Source organism: Acipenser ruthenus, chromosome 8, assembly GCF_902713425.1.
Source record: "Acipenser ruthenus chromosome 8, fAciRut3.2 maternal haplotype, whole genome shotgun sequence".
NCBI classification, from domain to species: Eukaryota; Metazoa; Chordata; class Actinopteri; order Acipenseriformes; family Acipenseridae; genus Acipenser; species Acipenser ruthenus.
In genome coordinates, this window is record NC_081196.1 from 58,992,648 (window position 1) to 59,013,681 (window position 21,034).

General features: G+C 36.5%; 1 protein-coding gene across 4 annotated transcripts in view; it reads left to right on the plus strand.

The window, feature by feature from the left end:
- Window positions 1-21,034, plus strand: part of LOC117406999 (protein diaphanous homolog 3-like) — a 279,229-nt gene that overhangs the window by 169,158 nt on the left and 89,037 nt on the right. For 3 of the 4 annotated variants that reach the window (XM_059029364.1, XM_059029366.1, XM_059029367.1), the window contains 4 exons: window positions 7,263-7,295; window positions 9,557-9,649; window positions 13,597-13,691; window positions 17,502-17,603. In XM_059029364.1, the coding sequence (XP_058885347.1) occupies window positions 7,263-7,295; window positions 9,557-9,649; window positions 13,597-13,691; window positions 17,502-17,603 (323 nt within the window). The remainder of the gene's footprint in view (window positions 1-7,262; window positions 7,296-9,556; window positions 9,650-13,596; window positions 13,692-17,501; window positions 17,604-21,034) is intronic. The other variant, XM_059029365.1, reaches the window with a different exon arrangement.

Here is a 21,034-nt window from a genome sequence, read left to right on the forward strand (position 1 = left end):
CTTCTTCTTCACAGAATCCTCATAGAAAACGATGATGTAGTGTGATTGAAGGTAAACCTCTTTCATTTTCATTTAACCTTTATTTTACCAGATAAGAAGATTGAGAACAAATTCTCATTTACAACAACGATCTGGTCAAGAGGCAAACATCACAGCAGCACAAAGCAAACAAATACAACACAGAAAAAATAAATTAATAAATAACACATTAACAAGTACATACACATGCATCAGACAATAGTGAATTCAGATTCCGATTAAAAACATCCTCAGAAACAAAACTCTGTAGTTTCCAGCTGCAAACTGAAATGAATTACACCCAAAAACAGTGGACACTCTGGGAACAACCAATCCAATGAATTTGATCTCAAAATGTAAACTGAAGCAGAGAACTGTAATAGGTTGTGCAGATATAATGGAGTTTTCCCAGTCAGAGTTCTATAAACTAACCTAAGCCAATGATCCAATCACCTAGTGTGCAATGAAGGCCATTCAACCATAATGTGAATATCGCAGTGATAAGTAAGATAAGAAGCACCAGTTACACATGTATAATACTTAATACATGTATTATACATTCAGTACCCTAAACCAAGAACGGGTCACGGTTCTAGAGAGGGGTGCTAAACTACATAAAACAAGTGGGTTTGAATTCTGTTCCAGCACTTTTACAGCTGTGATTGTAAAAATAGCATCTGGTTGCATATGAACTCGAGAAGGGAATGGAAATGACATTAAATGTCCTCACAAGTTTTATGGAAAAAAAATTCCTGTTTGCATTCCTGTGCAGTCTTCCTGGTTTCCACTGCACCGCAACATAATTTAGCTACCTATCTGCAATATACATGTAGTACTCAAATAGCTATAACAAGTACAGCAAGAACAGATTACACATATCTTCTTTGGATTGCAACTGGATATGTTGTACACTTATATTACAACCCCTTTTAAATATTTACACCAAAATGCAATTTACAGTTGTTTTTTTTTTGGGGGGGTGGGAGGGTTGTTCAGTTTAGGCACACTTTTGAGTCCCTAATGTAATCTATCAAGTAGTTTACTTTTGCTATGTTGATAAGGGATGCTGCAGATTGCCTTTTTTGCCTTGTTTTTATCTGAACACTTAGACTCATTCTTGAGCTAAATGCATTTCATGGAGATGTGTACAGGGCTGTCTTTCCTGTTTCCCTTGTAATCTGGCAGCTGTTGAGAGTCTGCTGTAATATTGTAATTCAATGCCCCACAAGATTGTGCAGTTAAAGAGGCAAGACTGACTGGGTTAGAGGTTGAACATTTCTTTCAACCCTTTATTTTTTTGGTTGGTGAATGTATATTAGGTAACAGCAGCTTATTTACATGTTCACAGATACAGACCGTATTGTCACCTAATGATGTAGGATATGCACTGGCTTCACAGTTGTAATCACTTACACTCCTTGTGATGCTTGTAGTGATAAATATGTTAAGTGCATGTTGTGATTGATTAACTAATGAACCTGAGCCTCAGGCAAATAATTAATGGGATTCTGCATAATGAAGGCTTGAGATCTTTGCTGAAGAGCACAAACTGATTTCATTAGCTCATAAGCACCTGACCATATACTTTGCTTATGATTGTGAAAACAGTCCTAAACACAGTATGTAATAAATGCTGTTGCTAATGTGATTTAGTGTCTTACAGAAGAATGGGTAATTGAGAAAATGTTTTAAAAGCAGTTAACCTGCAAGTTGGTTTATTGCATTCAAAGCCTACCTCTATATTACACATACTTGAGTCACTGTCTCATTAGTTTTCTGTGTCCTGAAAAATACAGTACATGAAAGTCCCATTAAAACACGCTAACCTCCGGCCACATGCCCTTGCATTTTTATTGTATGTAGTCATTTTAATAAGTGGGGCAATCAACCCTCCCCCAGGGGTAAACTTCATCTAGATTTAAAGAGGCCTGCCACAGTTTAGATCTATAAAATAGACCTCTATATAACAATAACACGAAAACGTCAATGCTAGATGATTATATCCCAGCACAACGCAGACAGATATAAAAACACACAAAGGAACAGAAATACATATTTTTATCCCAGCAGATGCCTAAAGCAGATGGTCTGGGCCCTAAACTAACAACACTGGTTTGTAATTGTTGGTAATTCCCTCGGAGTTGGATATTCTTGCTGAAATGCGAATGGTTTATTTATTAGAGAGAAACACAACCACTGAGCTGGACCATCTTGTACACGGGGGGCGGGGACGACAAGCAGTCATATGCATGAAACAACAAGTGCGCAGAGAAGAGCAGCATATATGGGGTGTGAGAGAAGGTCATGGTTCATACGCACGAATGTAGCCAGTACAAATTTTAAATTAAAATGTATTTATTTAACCAGGATAGAACCCTTGAGGTGTATATCTAGTTTTCAAGAGAGTCCTGGCAGGAGAAGATGGCACGGAGTAACATTATAAAATCAATGGCAAAAAGAGACAAATCATTTAAAAAGGACAAAAACACTTAACAATCATAAAAACAGCAATACAAAATAAAACCATAAAAATAAAAACTATTCCAATTTACATGATCCTGGTCATAGTCAGTATTCACAGGATTTGCAACCCTGGTCAGATTTAAAATACATATTTAGGAGTGATTTAAAAAAGTATTGTGAAGAGGCTGTTTTTCTGTTCGAAGGCAATGAGTTTCAGAGATGAGATGCTTGATATACAACGGCACGCAGGCCCATCGGATTTTAAAAGGAGGCACATCATTTGATCTTACTGCATAGGTAAAGTTGCATGTCTAACAGAGAAGAAAGATAACTTGCAGCATTTCCCGTGTACACCTTTTAAACTAAACACAAATGATGAAGAGCCTTCTACTCTCCAGACTGAGCCACCCTAAAGTTTCATACAGTACAGTGGTGCTGGTTGTAATCGGCATTCAGTAGAAGTCTGCACCTCTATTATAGAGGGGAACCAACTTTGTCAGAAATGTATGGGATGTGCTCACATATACTGAATCCACATCGTCTATTAAAGGTAATATCGTTTGAGTTACTAATCAAAAACTACCTTCTTGAGAAAAACACTACCTGTGTCTGTGTAGAAAACCAAGTTTAACTCTGCATTTGATACCAGGTGTTCAATATGGTATTTAGTCCAGTATTCAAAATGCAACTATGACTGAAGTACCTGCATTGTGGTGAGTATTATTGATGTTATTAACTAGAACACTGCAGTGTTGAATAAGTAAGTTTGCACTGGATAACCTTAGCCACTGTTACTGTGAGAGTGTAAAGGTCTAAGATTAATAGACACTTGCTGGTAGGTCAGTAATGCTAAACTCAGAAACTAATTGGCTAAGGTTTCTATGCAGCATAGAATGACAAAGAAATCATTTGAAGGAAATACTATTGACCACATACTGTATGCCAAGTTATTTCCAATTATCCTTATAAGTTATCCAGTAGAACATCATGTTGGCATACTGCAGAGCAACTTCTGTCATTTTAGTTTGGATTTTTATAAATCGAACAAAGTTCAGAGCATAATAAAGGCAAGAATTCAATACATATTGAATGGTTTCAAAATCCAATGTACAGTACAAGTGGTAAAGAAAAAAAAAAAACATTACTGCATTATATGGCTCATCACCAGGAACATCAATACAAACACCTCAGTTGGCAGCTCATCTCACTGTCGGTGCTTGTGCTGTTTCCTGCACTTCTGCACTTGAGAGAACAAAAGCAGCAGCGACACTATTATATTTTATGTGACGGACAAACTGGAGGGGTTACGTTTTAATACTGTAGTTGCAGTCTGCTTCTTTCACAAAATGCAGAGAAATGGACAAATAAATGAAGCCGAGGGTCTGAATATTGAATCCTGAACGGCAATTAGTATTAAGTCTTCTTAGGACAAAACTTAAGAAAGTTTGTAAGAAAATAGTTACGATCTTCCTAAATTTCTTCATAAGAACTTATTAAAATATTGTCAAGTAAAAAATAAATAAATAAATCCTGAGTAATATAGGCCTAAGGCTGACTGAATTTAAAATACATGTATTGTGATTTAGCTAAACACGCTTTACATTTTGATTCAATGTGTGTGTATTTATTTATTTATTTGTACATACATACCTACCTGTATACATATGTGACAGAGACAGAATGTTCTTGGTGATAAATCTCTCTCCCGACCTGTGAGGGTGCTGTGTAAAGGGAACAGAGTGCCCTGGACTGGATGGCCAGACAATTCATTCCCAGGGTTAGAAGGAAGTCGGTCATCTAGAAAGGGAGTGGAGCTACGATACACTAAATCATCGACCCGGAAGGGAAACGATGTGGCAGCCGCGAATTGGAGGAGCAGTTGCACTAGTTAACCAAGGGGTCATGATTGACGGTACAAAAGGGAGCATAGCGAAGTGATCTGTTCCTTTTTATGGTTAAACGCTAAACTGGAAGGAGACCTGTATTGTAATCGTGAGTGTTTTGTTTGTTTGTCGTGTCTAAAAAACTGTTTATTTTTATTAGACTGCTAACACAATCCGGAGCTGTCGCTAAAGCCAGTACTAAACCCAGACAACACTGCACCTTGTTCACGAATAAACTGTATTTACACCACGAGCACTATTGCACTCACTGTGGACTTATGTTTGTGTTTTGTGTTGCGTATGGGTGTTTAGGAACGGGACTATTGTTATTTTGGGACCAACCCGTGGATTAAAACAGAGCAATACACATCGCTATATTGCCTGTTAGCATTGTTATTGTTCTCTGTATTTGTGTCATCAGACCATTGGATTTACAAATAAAATATCATTGCACCTAGATTATCATTGTCTGTCTGTTCATTGACTACTGCTCCATTCCTGCATCTGCATACTGTTAACCACTTTGCCACAACGTATTGCAGCATATTACTAAAATAAATAAATACACCATGCAAATCAGTCCTCATTTGCATAAATATTAACGTGAACGCAGACTTCTGTTAGTTTCATCTGAGCAATTTATTTTGATCCTCTTATACATTTGGGCAAATCTAAACAGAAATAAAACAATACAATAACTAGTTAAGTAATTGTCAGTAACTGGCTTTTTAACTAAATTTGGCTGCTGTGATTTGTGTTCTTGTAAGAAATGCTTGTAAAAAAATTGTCATAGCCCAACTCCCAACAGCAGCGCGGAGCTCTATTTTTCAACTGACCGGAAATCGTGCTTCTACCTGGAGAATCTGCTTGTTGATCTGTCGTTAGGACTACGGCTTCTGAAAATGGAGATCGCCCCGGTGACTAGATCGTAGTGCGGTGAATAGATTACGGTCTTCTTAAGGGTACAAACCGTCCCTAAAGCCCTGAAAACCTTTTAAATTCAGATGTAATGATGATGTATGCTTAGGCTGTAGTTATAAGCAAAGAGTTTAATAAGTTTGTCCCTTCTCTGTGCACCGACCATCGGCCATAATTATTATTATTATTATTATTATTATTATTATTATTATGCATTTTCCTTTTTGTAACTGTCTGTAAAAGCAAAACAAAGGTAATACGTAAGTTGTGATTCGCTAGCTACAGTGATCTGTCAATCACTGACTAAAAGGCAAGGTAATTTCGTGGCATTTTTTAAATCCCTGAAGTGATGCTGACTCTCATCTCACTCTCAAGTTTGTCTTCTCTGCCTCCTGTATGATCAACCACAGGGCCTCCATTCTACAAAAAGTTGCAATATTTTAAATAAAACATTTACACGTTTCATCAATATGTAATACACATTGCATACATATTTTCCTTAATTTATATTTAGGGTATCATAAATAATCCATAAAACAATTACATTGTTAGTTATAGCATGATTTGGGTCTATATTAACTGGTTATGAAATCCTAAAATACCCATAATGAAAACTGTATTTTGGAATTCATAAGATTCACAATAATAATATTCATGGTGTAATGGTGCTATTTCCGGGAGATCAGTGACACACAAATAGTGAAAAGAGCCCATGCAAGTTATATTTTGTTGGAGGGCGTGTGCCGTTTTGTTTTCTTGAGTAGGTTCTAAGTTTTAATGTCGGTTACTATCTTTTCATATGTCATAGTTGTTGATAGACTCTACAGGATTATTTATTGAGATAACTAATAGTGTAATTAAGAGCTGCTGTTTCCATTGCAATGCACAACTCTGCAGGACTCTGTAGCTTCATCTGCCTGACTATTGTTGCTTCACCTCCAAGGTGATTTGATCTGACATTTATCATTTCGTCACAATGATTAAAATTCACATTTGGCTGCCTTGTCATTCAGTACTTATCCCTTTGTCGTCTTTGTCCAGCGTTTACGACTTAAATATATTCCTTGCAATATAACCTTCACAAAAGAAATTCCATTATTGCACGTAACTGGCTATCCATCTTTAGTCATCACTGTAATTTGTTCTGCTGTCAAGACCAGTAAAACTTCAGGCCTTGACCTTTTAATATTTCTGGTATATCTTCTACAATGTGAAATGGAGGTTCTTTAATAACACAGCAATGAAAATGCACAAAGTATTTGGACATCTGCTCTATTTTTGCAATTATATGACTCCATAACTATTGCTTTTTAATCTGTTTTAACTACAAGTAAAGTAGCTTGTAAGGTACCATTCCACATTTCAGTTCACATTTCAAGAAAAATTAGAGATATAAGGGATTAAAAAACACACCTCTGGCAAAAGTCTGTTTCATCTTTTCTTCTTTTTTTTTTTTTAAGACCCTTATCTTTTATCTTTTTGATCAGCAGGGTTTGATCATGCAGATGTATGGGCTGAGCTAGCCAATTTGTTGTAATTATCTTGAGCGATTTAATTTTTCTATAAAAACCAATGAGTTTGCCAGCTGAATACAATTGTTTCATTAGTGTGTTTCTTGCACTCAGTGTTCCAGTTCTCAGGTGTTTTGCAAATAAATTGTTACCAATAAAAGGACGAGCACTTGAAACAAGGAATACAAATCGACTGCTTTACATAGAACAGTAACTTTCACCCATGTCTTGTTTCTTTAGGAACAGAACAAGCAAACAAGCAGCTATTTGAATGAACTAAACTGTATCTGTAAATTAAGTCTGTATCTTGTATCTGTAAATTAAGTCTGTATCTTTATTTACTTATTCCGTCATTAAATGTGTAGAAACAAGAAAAGAGTTACAAGTATTAGAAGGTTTTATACTTTCAATGTTTTCTCAAATATTGCTTGAATGTATCTCTAATGTTCTTTCTCCTGGCAAACTGAAGTCTGTGAAGTGAGTTCTCCTGACGAGGAGCCACGTAAGTCGTGGGAACTAACATTTCCACACTGTATTTACCCTGTTGTGTACTACTGTACCTTCTGCTATGTGTGTCCCTTGTGAAATCCCTGCCTCGGCTTAGTACACTTCCTTCTCGACCCTGTGAATTTCCAGTAGTCATGTGATCCATATGCATCGTTTTTAATGACCAGTAATTGCTTTGTTTCCCAGCTTGCTTTATTTTATTATGCTAAGACAAAAATTGTCAGGGGCTTGTTTTGCAATGGTTTCTAAAAAATATTTCCATTCAGCAAAATTCTGCTTCACCCATTGCCAACATAAATCAATTGCCCAGAGCTCTTATTTGATCTCCCTTCTTTGATTTAAAAGGCTACTTACTTATACAAAGTATAGCTAAACCGAGATGTAAGGCATCTAATGTGGATGTTTTAAAGATGAATTTAACACTATAAATTAGTGAGGCGTAGTAAATTGCTAATACACTTTTGTATAATGTATATGATGTTGCAGATAGTAGTACTAATAATTCAATATCCAAAATATATACTACACTATTATAATACAGTACTTGGGCCGTAATTATATGACCCATTGTGTACGAGCAGAAAAGTGCTTTGGACTACAGAAAACAAACATATAGCTGCTTCTTATTGAACCTAGGCTATGTGATGTTTATCAACTATACCTTGTCCTGTGCAGTACAGGAACAGGATTTAGAGTCCTAGTGAAAGAAAATGACAGAGTGATTCTGCATGGCCTATGATCCTATGCTATAATATACTGTTTGGACAATTGAGTGGCAGATGTACAGTGTTATGACCAAGTCTGCCAGCCGCTTGTTCTATTGTCTATGTATATGTATGAGTGCAAGATCATCATCTACTGTTCGTCAGACATCTGAATAATATAATAAGAGTGCAAGATCATCTACTGTTCGTCAGACATCTGAAACCAAGCAAATTGGCATTTGCAAAGACATAGCAGTGTTCATAACCAAGACTGCCATCTTTAATCATAACCTGCATTTAAAATGTATAAGACAACAATGTAAAATCCAGTTAGGAACAATTTGTAATAGCAATGAAATAGGAACTGGGGAAAAAGAGAGAAATAAGGTGGGACATTGTTTCTAAAACAAATAACTGAAAACTGTGACAAATTTATTTTGCACATTGATAAAATGAATACCTTGACAGAATTCCCTTAAAAACTCTAGTAGACAGTCCTATTTAATGGTAATTTGGTGATGGTAGGATGTTATTTTAGGAGACATGCAAAGCAATTAGTGAATGACCTCTACTGTGACTTACAAAGTGTTTCATTTGGAAAGGTAGTTTGCATCATTGCAAAGACGTTATACATAACTGACGAATAACCTCTTCATAAATAATGTCTCCTAAATAATTTGACAAAAGCAAAAAGTGTTTGAGAACAACACGATTATTTTTTTTGATGCTTTATTATGGAGTACGCTGGGTAAATCCACCATCTCTATTGAATTATTTATTAATAATAGGATAACACGTTGTATTACTGTAGCTTTTATTAGTCTCCATTAAAATGATGCTTCACTGACAGTGAAGATACCAGCCTTAATACAAGTTATGCTTCTATACCCCTGTATCTTTACCTAACTTTTCCACTGCTATTTGCAATGCTTTCTATTTCTATATTGTTGTGTCTGGCGAGGTTAGGTTTTAGCTGTGAGAATTGACCTGCGTTCAAAGCTGTTTTTTGTTTTTACCGGTCCTGTGGGAGCCATGAGGAATATTTTCAATGACGTAAAATGAACGAGAGAGACCAGGGTACAATAGTTAATGTTGTTGGGGAGATGTCATAATCGCTATGGGAATTCTAAGTTCCCGCATTGCAGATAGACCTACAGGGTTACCAGTGACACTACAGCTTTAAACAAACAAATGCATGCTGTAGAGAGAAGTCGTCCTTGTTTAATCACTACTGACAAATAATTCATAACCATTGAGGTCTAAGAATGATAAATAATCATAGTGGCAATTATGAAGAATAATATTCTCAGTTGTATTCCTTAAATTATTAAAGGCATTTTAATAGGCTGTTTATGTAAAAAAATAAAAAATAAGTTCACAGGTGCATAGCATTATGTAGGATTTGTTTTATTAATGCATGTATAATACTGGTGAAACCATAAAGCATTCTTATCTAGACCCACAGATCTGTTTATCCCAACGATTGCACAGATAATGGAGAAGCATTGTTTCAGATGCATTTGAAATGAATACTTGTGTGATTAATTTACAGCCAAGAAGGAGGAGGAGCTGGAGGAGAAGAAATCCATCAAAAAAAGAATCAAAGAACTGAAAGTCTTGGATCCAAAGATAGCACAGAATCTGTGTAAGTGGCCACTTTCATTTCTTATGGAATTCATTGCACGATAAGCCAATGTACATTCATGGAACTTGTTAGGATCAAGACCACCATTCACAATACTCTTAAACCCGGGCATCAGTTTAGGTTGATTTTGGGTACATTCACATTTGAGAGGAGTTACTGCCCATCTTTGCAAAATACAATTTCTTTCATATAGTTGAATTCACTCTTTGTCTAGCCTCGAATCTGAATTTTTTTAATTTTCACTGCGACAATGTGGGGACCAAATGCTTTTCATTGGGTCATTTTTCTCTATGGACATTTATTTTTTTATTTATTTTTTCCTCAAATATCGCAGATAAAGCGCTGCTGAGTTCAAATCGACTTCATCTAGTTTAGCATCAATCTCTTGAATTTGAGTGGTGGTCAGTTTGGGATACTGCAAAACTCCAGCTTAATTCTTGTAGATGTATTCAGGGAAGACGCAGCAGGTGTCTCTTATTCATGGCAGCAATCCTGGACTCATAAGGTGTTATACCTAGATTTACAGAAAAGCAGATTTCAGGTAAGAAATCTTATTAATCATCTTAATAAGACCAGCTTTGATGCAGAGAATACTGCAGGAACTTAGGCATGTAACTATTTAAAAGCTGTGGTTGTTAACTGCTGTTTAAAGTGTCATATTGCAATTGCAATGGAATCCCACACTGTTTTAGCAGTAAGCAAAACAAAACGTGCTATATCAACGTAGACCAGTGGAAAGTTTTAAGGTAATGCAAGCCTGGTAATAAGAAGAGTCTTATGAGGATTGGGAACCCTTATTGCAATGAAAAGATTACACACTAAATCTGCGTCAGTATCACTGATTCTCTTATGAGCAGCAAGATCTGGAAGACCCTTAAGTAGCTACTAATTTATGCAGTTCATTGAACTTTATCAAAGAGACATGTGACCTTTGTTTCCAGTACTAAATGAAAATGAGGCTAATCATCGAAATCAAAGTAATAAATTATGCAGAAGAAAACTTCTGACTGCTGTAGAGGTTTTTCTGATGCGGCAATGGTATAGAAATCATACTTGAGAAAGATGATGAGGACGCTCAAGGGCTATTTTGTTTATATCTTCATGGTTTCATAAACACAGTGTTATTAATATATTATCTTTGCCTGTGAGACTCTTTCTCTCTCTGTCTGTCTGTACTGAAACGAAAACAGCTCCACATAATAATCCTTGTTACATGATGAGGGCTGAAGTAAAAATTTTATAATTATTAGAACATGAGACTTGATTTCCTTTGATCTACAGAAGGTAAATAATGGCAAGTAGAGTACAGTTGCTGGTAGCTCGCCTGTGGTTTTAAAAGTGGCTTTTGTGTGTGTGTTACTTCATAGTAAACAATACCACAGTTTTGGAATCTTATGATTAGTTACCGAGTTGGAAAGCAGGCGCAGTTATTATATATAAAAAGATATCATCGGTTCAGCATGAATCATGGATGCAGAAGCAGGTCCGTCCAAAAGAGACAAAAACGTACTATTTCCACAGAGTGGGAAAATTAGTTTTTGTTTACAAGAGTAAAAGACAAGTGTATTTGCATGATTTGTGGTTTGGGAGTTGCAGTTGGAAAACATCTCAGAGTCAAAAAAGAAAGTGAACTAAAGACAACTTTGCAGAAACAGCAGTCATTTTTTACCAAACCAGTGAAAAAAGCAAATGCTGTAACAGAAGCCTCTTTCCAAGTTGCTTACTTTCTAGCAAAAAACAAGACAGCATTTACAGACGGTGCATTGGTAAAGGGAGCAATGGCTGTCATGGCCGAATCGTTATTCAAAGATTTAAGAAACAAGTCAGAAATAATAATGTCTGCTATAACCGACATGCAACTGGGACCTAACACTGCAGCAAGGAGAGCATCGGCATTATCCAAAGATGCCTGTGAAGAGTTACACCAGGATTTATGTTGTTATCAGTGGTTTTCAATACAGTATGATGATTCTGTTGACTCGAGCGACACTGCTTAGCTGGATGTATTTGTTCAAATGGTGTTTGAGGACTTTAGCGTGAAAGAAGACTTTTTGACATAATTGCCATTAAAAGCTAAAACCAGAGGGCTAGATATCTATAATGAGGTTAAAAATGATTTTGCTAGAAAGAACATACCATTCGAAAAGCTTGTGTCAGTAACAATGGATGGAGCCCCCGCAATGAATGGATGTCACATGGGCTTCATAGCATGTTGCAAGACAGACCCCAATTTCCCCCGTTTCCCTCAACTACCACTGTATTTTACATCAACAGACGCTTTGCGGCAAGTAATCAGATTTGTCCACGTTATGACTCCTGTTGTAAAAATAGTTAATGCAATCGAGCTAGAGCCCTACAGCCGGTTTAAAGCACTACTCGATTAAATTTCTGTTGAGTATGCCGATCTTTTGCTCAGATGGCTTATCAGAAGGAGAGTACTGTGCCAATTTCTTTCTCTTGTCGGAAATTACAACTTTCTTGGAGTTAAGAAACGGAAGTTGTGCACAGTTGACCGACACTGTTTGGCTGCTTGACTTGGCATTTTTAACATAGAAATTAAACAGCCTGAAGTGTGAATTGCAAGGAAAACAAAACACAATTGCAGCCATGATTAGTGCTGTGAATATTTTCAAATCAAAGTTTGATTATTGTGTGCAACAGCTGCAGAAGAAAAAATCCATAATTTTCCGGTTGTGCAAGAACCGTTGGAGGGAAATGAAAATGCCACAGAACGTTTGGACACCAGTAAATACTGCGATCTCTTGACCAGACGCAAGCAAGAATCTAATGACAGATTTCATGATTTTCAGCAGCTGGAACCTTGTGTAATGTTTACTTCACATCCCTTTATGCATGTGGATGTAAGTGACATTTCTGAACAAGTGGGGTCTGGATTGTGTTGAACTGGAAATGGAGATTCTTAATCTTCAAAACGATATTCAGCTGAAAGCAAGATACCCAGTGTCTCACTTATGGACTTTAATGGGCAAGGAGAAGTACAGAAATCTCTGCACAGCAGCAATGAAAGTGGCGTCCTTATTTGGTTCCACTTATCTATGTGAATCTGCCTTTTCAGGCATGAACTTTATCAAATCAAAATTTCGAACCCATCTGAGTGACGAGCATCTGAATGACTCCATCAGGGTTGCGCTTTCTAATTACAAGCCAGATTTTGCTGGGCTGGTAGACAGCATGCAGTGTCAAGTCTTGCATTGAAATCTAGGTAAGAATAACTAACTTTTTTTTTTAGCTTGAAATTCTTTGAGGAGTGGCTCACAAATGGTTTTGCAAATCAGAAGTAGCTCTTCATAGTAAAAAGGTTGGAGACCCCTGCTATACGGTAATATAAAGGTTAAAAAACCTTTGAGCCAAACATTCAGCTTGAATGACTTAAGCCATTAAAACTGAATGTTCGGCTCAAAGATTTTTTAACTTTTGTATTACCGTAGATAACTCTACCTTCACTACATACAATTACCTTACACTATATATATATATATATATATATATATATATATATATATATATATATATATATATATATATATATATATATATATAATGTATATGTAAATAATATAATAGTGTGATAATATTGAGAAAGATTAAAACCCTGAGGCATTTTCAAATGGTAAGAGAAACCAGTTACAGTATCGCTAATACGTCTAAAATGGTTTCTGTATAGATGATATCCCACAAGAATAATTCCTATGAAACCATGCTTTAGAAAGGTCACCTCTCTAGTTGTTTTCCTTGAGTGCTGTTTACACCTAGTTTCTGTTCTTATTTTAAACTAAAAGAGCGGTGTTATATGTTCTGTGCCTGTGGTCATGCTGTTGGCTTTGTCATGTCCCCAAGCCACTTGCAGCAGCTCATGCAAGCAAAGTCACCAGTCGCAATAAAGCAGATACTTAATCCAAAAAATGTTTTTCTTCGTTTATTTTTAGCAATTTTTCTGGGTTCCTTTCGGATACCTTATCAAGAAATCAAAAGGATGGTTTTGGAAGTGGATGAAGAAAAACTGACAGAGCCTATGATTCAGGTACAGGAGATTGAGGGCTTCACCTTAAACAAACTAAAACTACAATTTCTGTATATTGTAAATTTGTTCAGAAAACGGTGTGCAGCTGTATTTTCAATGTTACCAGTGAAAGAAGTTTGAATGCCTGATAACAGAATTTGAAGGCTCCGTTTCTAGCCATGAACAACAGATTTTGTAATTGGCTGAATTGTGTGTCACTCGCATTTCACGCTATGTGGATGTACAGTGCCTTGCGAAAGTATTCGGCCCCCTTGAACTTTGCGACCTTTTGCCACATTTCAGGCTTCAAACATAAAGATATGAAACTGTAATTTTTTGTGAAGAATCAACAACAAGTGGGACACAATCATGAAGTGGAACGAAATTGATTGGATATTTCAAACTTTTTTAACAAATAAAAAACTGAAAAATTGGGCGTGCAAAATTATTCAGCCCCCTTAAGTTAATACTTTGTAGCGCCACCTTTTGCTGCGATTACAGCTGTAAGTCGCTTGGGGTATGTCTCTATCAGTTTTGCACATCGAGAGACTGAAATTTTTGCCCATTCCTCCTTGCAAAACAGCTCGAGCTCAGTGAGGTTGGATGGAGAGCATTTGTGAACAGCAGTTTTCAGTTCTTTCCACAGATTCTCGATTGGATTCAGGTCTGGACTTTGACTTGGCCATTCTAACACCTGGATATGTTTATTTGTGAACCATTCCATTGTAGATTTTGCTTTATGTTTTGGATCATTGTCTTGTTGGAAGACAAATCTCCGTCCCAGTCTCAGGTCTTTTGCAGACTCCATCAGGTTTTCTTCCAGAATGGTCCTGTATTTGGCTCCATCCATCTTCCCATCAATTTTAACCATCTTCCCTGTCCCTGCTGAAGAAAAGCAGGCCCAAACCATGATGCTGCCACCACCATGTTTGACAGTGGGGATGGTGTGTTCAGGGTGATGAGCTGTGTTGCTTTTACGCCAAACATAACGTTTTGCATTGTTGCCAAAAAGTTCGATTTTGGTTTCATCTGACCAGAGCACCTTCTTCCACATGTTTGGTGTGTCTCCCAGGTGGCTTGTGGCAAACTGTAAACGACACTTTTTATGGATATCTTTAAGAAATGGCTTTCTTCTTGCCACTCTTCCATAAAGGCCAGATTTGTGCAGTATACGACTGATTGTTGTCCTATGGACAGAGTCTCCCACCTCAGCTGTAGATCTCTGCAGTTCATCCAGAGTGATCATGGGCCTCTTGGCTGCATCTCTGATCAGTCTTCTCCTTGTATGAGCTGAAAGTTTAGAGGGACGGCCAGGTCTTGGTAGATTTGCAGTGGTCTGATACTCCTTCCATTTCAATATTATCGCTTGCACAGTGCTCCTTGGGATGTTTAAAGCTTGGGAAATCTTTTTGTATCCAAATCCGGCTTTAAACTTCTCCACAACAGTATCTCGGACCTGCCTGGTGTGTTCCTTGTTCTTCATGATGCTCTCTGCACTTTAAACGGACCTCTGAGACTATCACAGTGCAGGTGCATTTATACGGAGACTTGATTACACACAGGTGGATTCTATTTATCATCATTAGTCATTTAGGTCAACATTGGATCATTCGGAGATCCTCACTGAACTTCTGGAGAGAGTTTGCTGCACTGAAAGTAAAGGGGCTGAATAATTTTGCACGCCCAATTTTTTCAGTTTTTTATTTGTTAAAAAAGTTTGAAATATCCAATCAATTTCGTTCCACTTCATGATTGTGTCCCACTTGTTGTTGATTCTTCACAAAAAATTACAGTTTCATATCTTTATGTTTGAAGCCTGAAATGTGGCAAAAGGTCGCAAAGTTCAAGGGGGCCGAATACTTTCGCAAGGCACTGTACATATCACTGGTCAGATATCATCAATCAGCAAGTCAAGAATGAAAACAAAGGGAGCAGCAAGACCTTATCATGTTTCATTTACTAACAAAATGTCAAACATAAATAAGTTACATATGCCCTTAAATTTATTCTTATCAAATTCCTAGTGATTTGAAACCTATAAAGAGACAGCATTTAACAGGACCTTTGTCTATGAACTAATTCTATATAAAAAGAAAATGAGTCAGCCCATTTTATTTTGTGTGTTGAACCAGTGTCTTCAGGCATTCAGTGAAGGCGATGGAATGAATGGGAAGTACTGACAATAACATTGCTTGTCAAAGAAAGGTCACAAGTATTTTGTTTTTATTCAATTAAGGGGACTTGACCTCTCATCTTGCCTTCAGGCATCTCTGACAGGCACTTATCTGTGGAAACTTCTGTAGAGCCCATTTGCACAGAGATGAACATTCTGCATCATTTTATTCAAAACTGAAAGCTAACAGTATTCCATTATTGAACTAAAGCCACAGCAGCCTGGAACTATTTAATCTAATTAATTGTGTTTGTGTTATTTAAGCAATGATAAGCAAAGTGTTCTCACTGCATTAAGTGTATGGGTGAGGCTGAAGTGTAGTATTCAGAATCTCTCTTTTTTTTTTTTTTTTTCCTTCCCCTGTAAAGTCTACTGTCATCTTTAGAATATGATGAATTCTGTTGTATAAAATGCGTGACTGAGCTACCTTGGGTTACACCTCTAGTATAAAATGCACGTTTTGTATAACACACACACACACACACACACACCACTCGTATATCAAAACACCATACCATGCTATATAATCCTAATAATGCAAGTATGTTACAAAAGGTACAATGTTTACCAATATGACTTAAAAAAAGAAGAAATAAAAAGGTGTCGGGTAACATAATGGCTGTTTTTACATTAATGGAGTGGTGCTTGAGACTTACTCATTGGTGCTGTTTCCCTGAAACATTATTACATATAAACAACATTGCCTGTCTGTAAAACAGCATGGGGAAGACTCTGGAAAGCATCTTAGTATTGTTAGGTGCTGAGTTAGCCTAAGCAAATTTGAACTAATCCAATGTGAGGTTGCTTTGGAAAGTCCCATATGCTACAGAGATTACCGCAGGCAAAAAGCCATTCTTCAGAATTTTGCCCTTTGGTATTTTAAACTGTTTGTATTTTATAACATCTTTTGACAGCAACTTTGCAGTTTCTTAGGAAATACAGTGATCAAGAAATGTGCTTATTTGGCAGGAACGTGTAAACAGTGAAATACAACACAACTCTCATTGGCATAGCACCCTTCATGTACTAGTATTGTAAAGCCCTGCACGCAACAGAATATGGGGTCAAGGATTCCACAAGCCCAGATATGGATAATAGGTACACCAGTTGCATACGATTATATCTCCCTTTATGTACAGTATTCTTAAAATGCACTCGACACATCAGTTTTGTTAGCAGGTTGTTTAAACTTGGGTGTGTAGGGCTTGTAAAAAAAAAAAAAAAAAAAAAAAGAGAGGACTGACATAAAATGATACCTGTAGTGGTAGTTTGCTCAGTCAATCGGCAGGTGTTATTTTTAATTTATCTCTTTCATTCGAAACTGTTCAAAATCATATGCAGTTGAGAGGGTTTTTTCAGCGATACCTAAATATTGAGTTTGTGTGGCATGGGATTTATGTTTATCCCCAGTTCACCACTGTTTAAATGTTTGTTCGGCATGCTTGTTGTATACACATTATGTGACCAGCAATTCCTTTGCTTATATGTACTGTGTGTGTTTTTTTGTTTTTTTTGTCCGTTTGTTTGTTTGTTTGTCAAAAGAGAACATAGAAAGGTAAATGTTAACAAAATGATAATATTATTGATTGATATGGAGTAAATGTTCTCTGCGAGTCTCTCGTCGGTCTGTTTCTTAACTTTGTGTTGTTTGTCAACAGAATTTGGTGAAGCATCTCCCTGAGCAGGAGCAGCTGAATGCCTTGGTTCGCTTTAAAAATGAATATCCCAGCCTGTCTGAACCAGAGCAGTTTGGAGTGGTGGTAAGTAGACAGGCATTATTATTTTGGATGCCACTAAACTTTTTTTTTTTTTTTAAGAATTGTGTTCTGAAGCAAACCCCTTTCCTTGAGTTATTTAAGCAATGATATGCTAAGTATTATCATAGTTTTAGGTTTTTAATATAACATGCACCCATGTAACTAGTATGCGTAACTGGGCCTGACATATACTTACATGGCTCAGTTTATATATAGAGCAGATTGGGACTCAGAGTTGAAAGAGAAATTATTTTTTAAAAACACATAAAGTAAACCCTGCATACATAGCCGTTACATCTGAAACAGAACAACGTGTACATGTTTAAATCATGGAATCAGTTTTACAGATTGAATCCAGTATTAGGATTAAGGGAGGTTTTCATTAAAAACAAACACCGGCAGTTTGTAATGACTGTGTAAGGTAACCAATTGGGTTTTAAGAGCTTGTTTACAAATTCAGACAAGGGCTTAATTAAAACACATGGACTTTTAAGTCAAATATCACTTTCAAAATGTATCTGGGTGAAACCATGTGTGAAAGATGTTACTAACACACAACATTTAGGAGTTTTCCAAACTGTGGTTAGAAACTATGTCAGAACCTTTCTGTACAGTATATGAGGCTTGTTGCCAACTATGACAACCACTCCAAAAGTGAAACCTAATGCAGTTGTTAAAGGCTGATATTGATTAATTAGTACTGTGACAGACATTGCTCAGAAAACAAGCTAGAAAACAAAGCTAGAGTTCTCTGAATTGGCAACTTATAAAATGTATCATTCATTAATTGTGTAGTACCTCTGAATGTCTTCCATTAAACAAAAATAAATAAATCTTAAATTACAACTTTTAATTGGTGGTAATTAGTTGACTGTGACAGATGTGTTACATAAATGTCAAACAAAAAAACTGTAATTTCATTGGATATTCATGGTAACATACCTGGAACAATAATAACAATTAAGGGCCATTTAACACTTGGCAAATAGGGGAGGGGTTAGCAACTGCCACTTCACATAAGTAACACACACACCCCACTTCAAACTAGAACAACACTTGTGAAGCCAAAAACGTGTGTGTACTGAACTCGCCAGCTTCTCATGGGTTTCACCTCTGGCAGTCTGGATTGGAATCGAGTTGTGAACAGTAGTCCAGGTCCCAAAACCACCAAGCAATTCATCATAGTAGCAACATTTTGAGTTTCTGTTTGATAAAGGTCTAGGCCTGAATGTCAGGGGGCAGTCATGATTAAAGTGTACAGAGCTGTTGGGGGTAGCTCTGAATTTCAGCAGCACTACATTCACAAGCATGAATGAAAGCTGGTTTTATTGTCACTTAGTAGTCCTTGACATCACTGGGCTGTATTTCTAAAAGAACATAAGTGACTGAGCATGTAATGCATCAATAATAATAATAAATAAATAATAATAAATAATAATAATAATAATAATAATAATAATAATAATTAGGCTTCTAAGCTGGCTTGGGAAGCCTATTGTTATTGTAAAGATTGATTGATTAATTGATTTATTATTGTCGTTTTTCCTCCCAAAACTTTAAACTGCTCCTGTTCGCACGCGGTATAACCAATCAACATGAAACTTGGCAGGTATCATCCCGTGTAGATGCAAAAAATTATGCTCCTGCATCAACCAAGATGGCTGTATGACGCGTTTTTTGGAAAAACCTTTCAAAATCCTCTTCTTGTGAACCGAATGATCTGAAACTTCACATTTGTCATCAGCAACCAAACCCGCTTCAAGTTGAGAAGTATAAGTTGCAGCGATAAATTATTATTATTATTATTATTATTATTATTATTATTATTATTATTATTATTATTTATTTCTTAGCAGACGCCCTTATCCAGGGCGACTTACAATTGTTACAAGATATCACATTATACATTATTTTACATTATACAGATATCACATTATTTTACATACAATTACCCATTTATACAGTTGGGTTTTTACTGGAGCAATCTAGGTAAAGTACCTTGCTCAAGGGTACAACAGCAGTGTCTCCCACTGGGGATTGAACCCACAACCCTCCGGTCAAGAGTCCAGAGCCCTAACCACTACTCCACACTGCTGCTAAATTAATATCAAAATGGCTGCCAACAAATTCACTGAAATGCGCCCCAAACATCAAACTGCTTCTGTTTGAAAACCATTTAACCAACTAACTCTGAACTTGATAGGCATCATCCCTTTATTTGATTAACTCCAAAATTGACAAGCATCATCCCTCTGTCAATACAATTTGACTTTATCAAAAATGGCGTTTGTGTGTAAACCAATATGGCCACGTGACGCATTTTTTAAAAAAACCTTTCAAAATCTTTGGTCTAATGTAAAACTGGCTTATAACTCCTTAAAAATTGCAGATAGGTTAATGGTTACTATAGAACACAGATAGGAACCCATATATGCTCTATCCAAAAATCACCTTGCCTGTGACCTTTAACCACTCTAAGGGCAAATTTAAAACTAGCTTATAACTCCTTACAGTGCACATATGGTTATGGTTACTATACAACACATTTAGGAACTCATATGCTCTATTCAAAAATTACCTTGATCATGACCTTTGACCTCTCCTTAAGGTTAAATGTAAAATTAGCTTATAACCCCTTACAGTGTGTAGATAGGGTCATTGTTACTATTGTATTTAAAGTTATAAAGCATGGTGAGATAATGAACTAATGCAGTATTTTGAATTGAAACGGCTCCATAATCTGTTGCTGACACTTGTGCTTCAATTCTACAACTTGCCAAAACTGGTAAAGAGTTTGGAAGCCATAAAACTGCCTGGCAGTTCTAGTTATTAGTAGTAGTAGAAGTAGTAGAAGTAGTAGTAGTAGTAGTAGTATTTTGTTTTCTAAGCATATTTGCATTGCATCAAAATGCATGTTAAGTACAGTTCTACAAACTGTGGACACCATAACATTTAATTCCGTATCGAAGGGATTCTGACTACCATAAGCGCAGACTCTGCGGGGGCTGAGGGTGCTTGAGCACTCATATGCCAAGAACCCTTAACCACGTTCTGAGAAAATCTGGTGTGTGGCGACAAAAAAAACAAACATAAATCAGTCTGGAAAATTGTTCAGCTTAAGTAAAAAAAAAAAAAAAAAACACACACACACTTTTGTCTGAGGTGGTTGTTCTTTAATAAACCAACCTAGGTATTCCTTCAAAAGGGCAAAGAAAAGCTAATAGCAACGCCTGAAAAAAAAAGAAAATCTATATTCCATCATACAGACCCTATGTTACTAAATAGTTGGTGTGAATTTCTAGTTATTACTGTGTACCTTGCTGACTTGTTTTATGTTTCTAGTTATTGCCACCTAGAATTCACAATGAATCATTGTGTGTGCAGGAATTGTGATAAACAGCCCTTTTTGGGGGAAAAAAAGTGAAATGATGTAT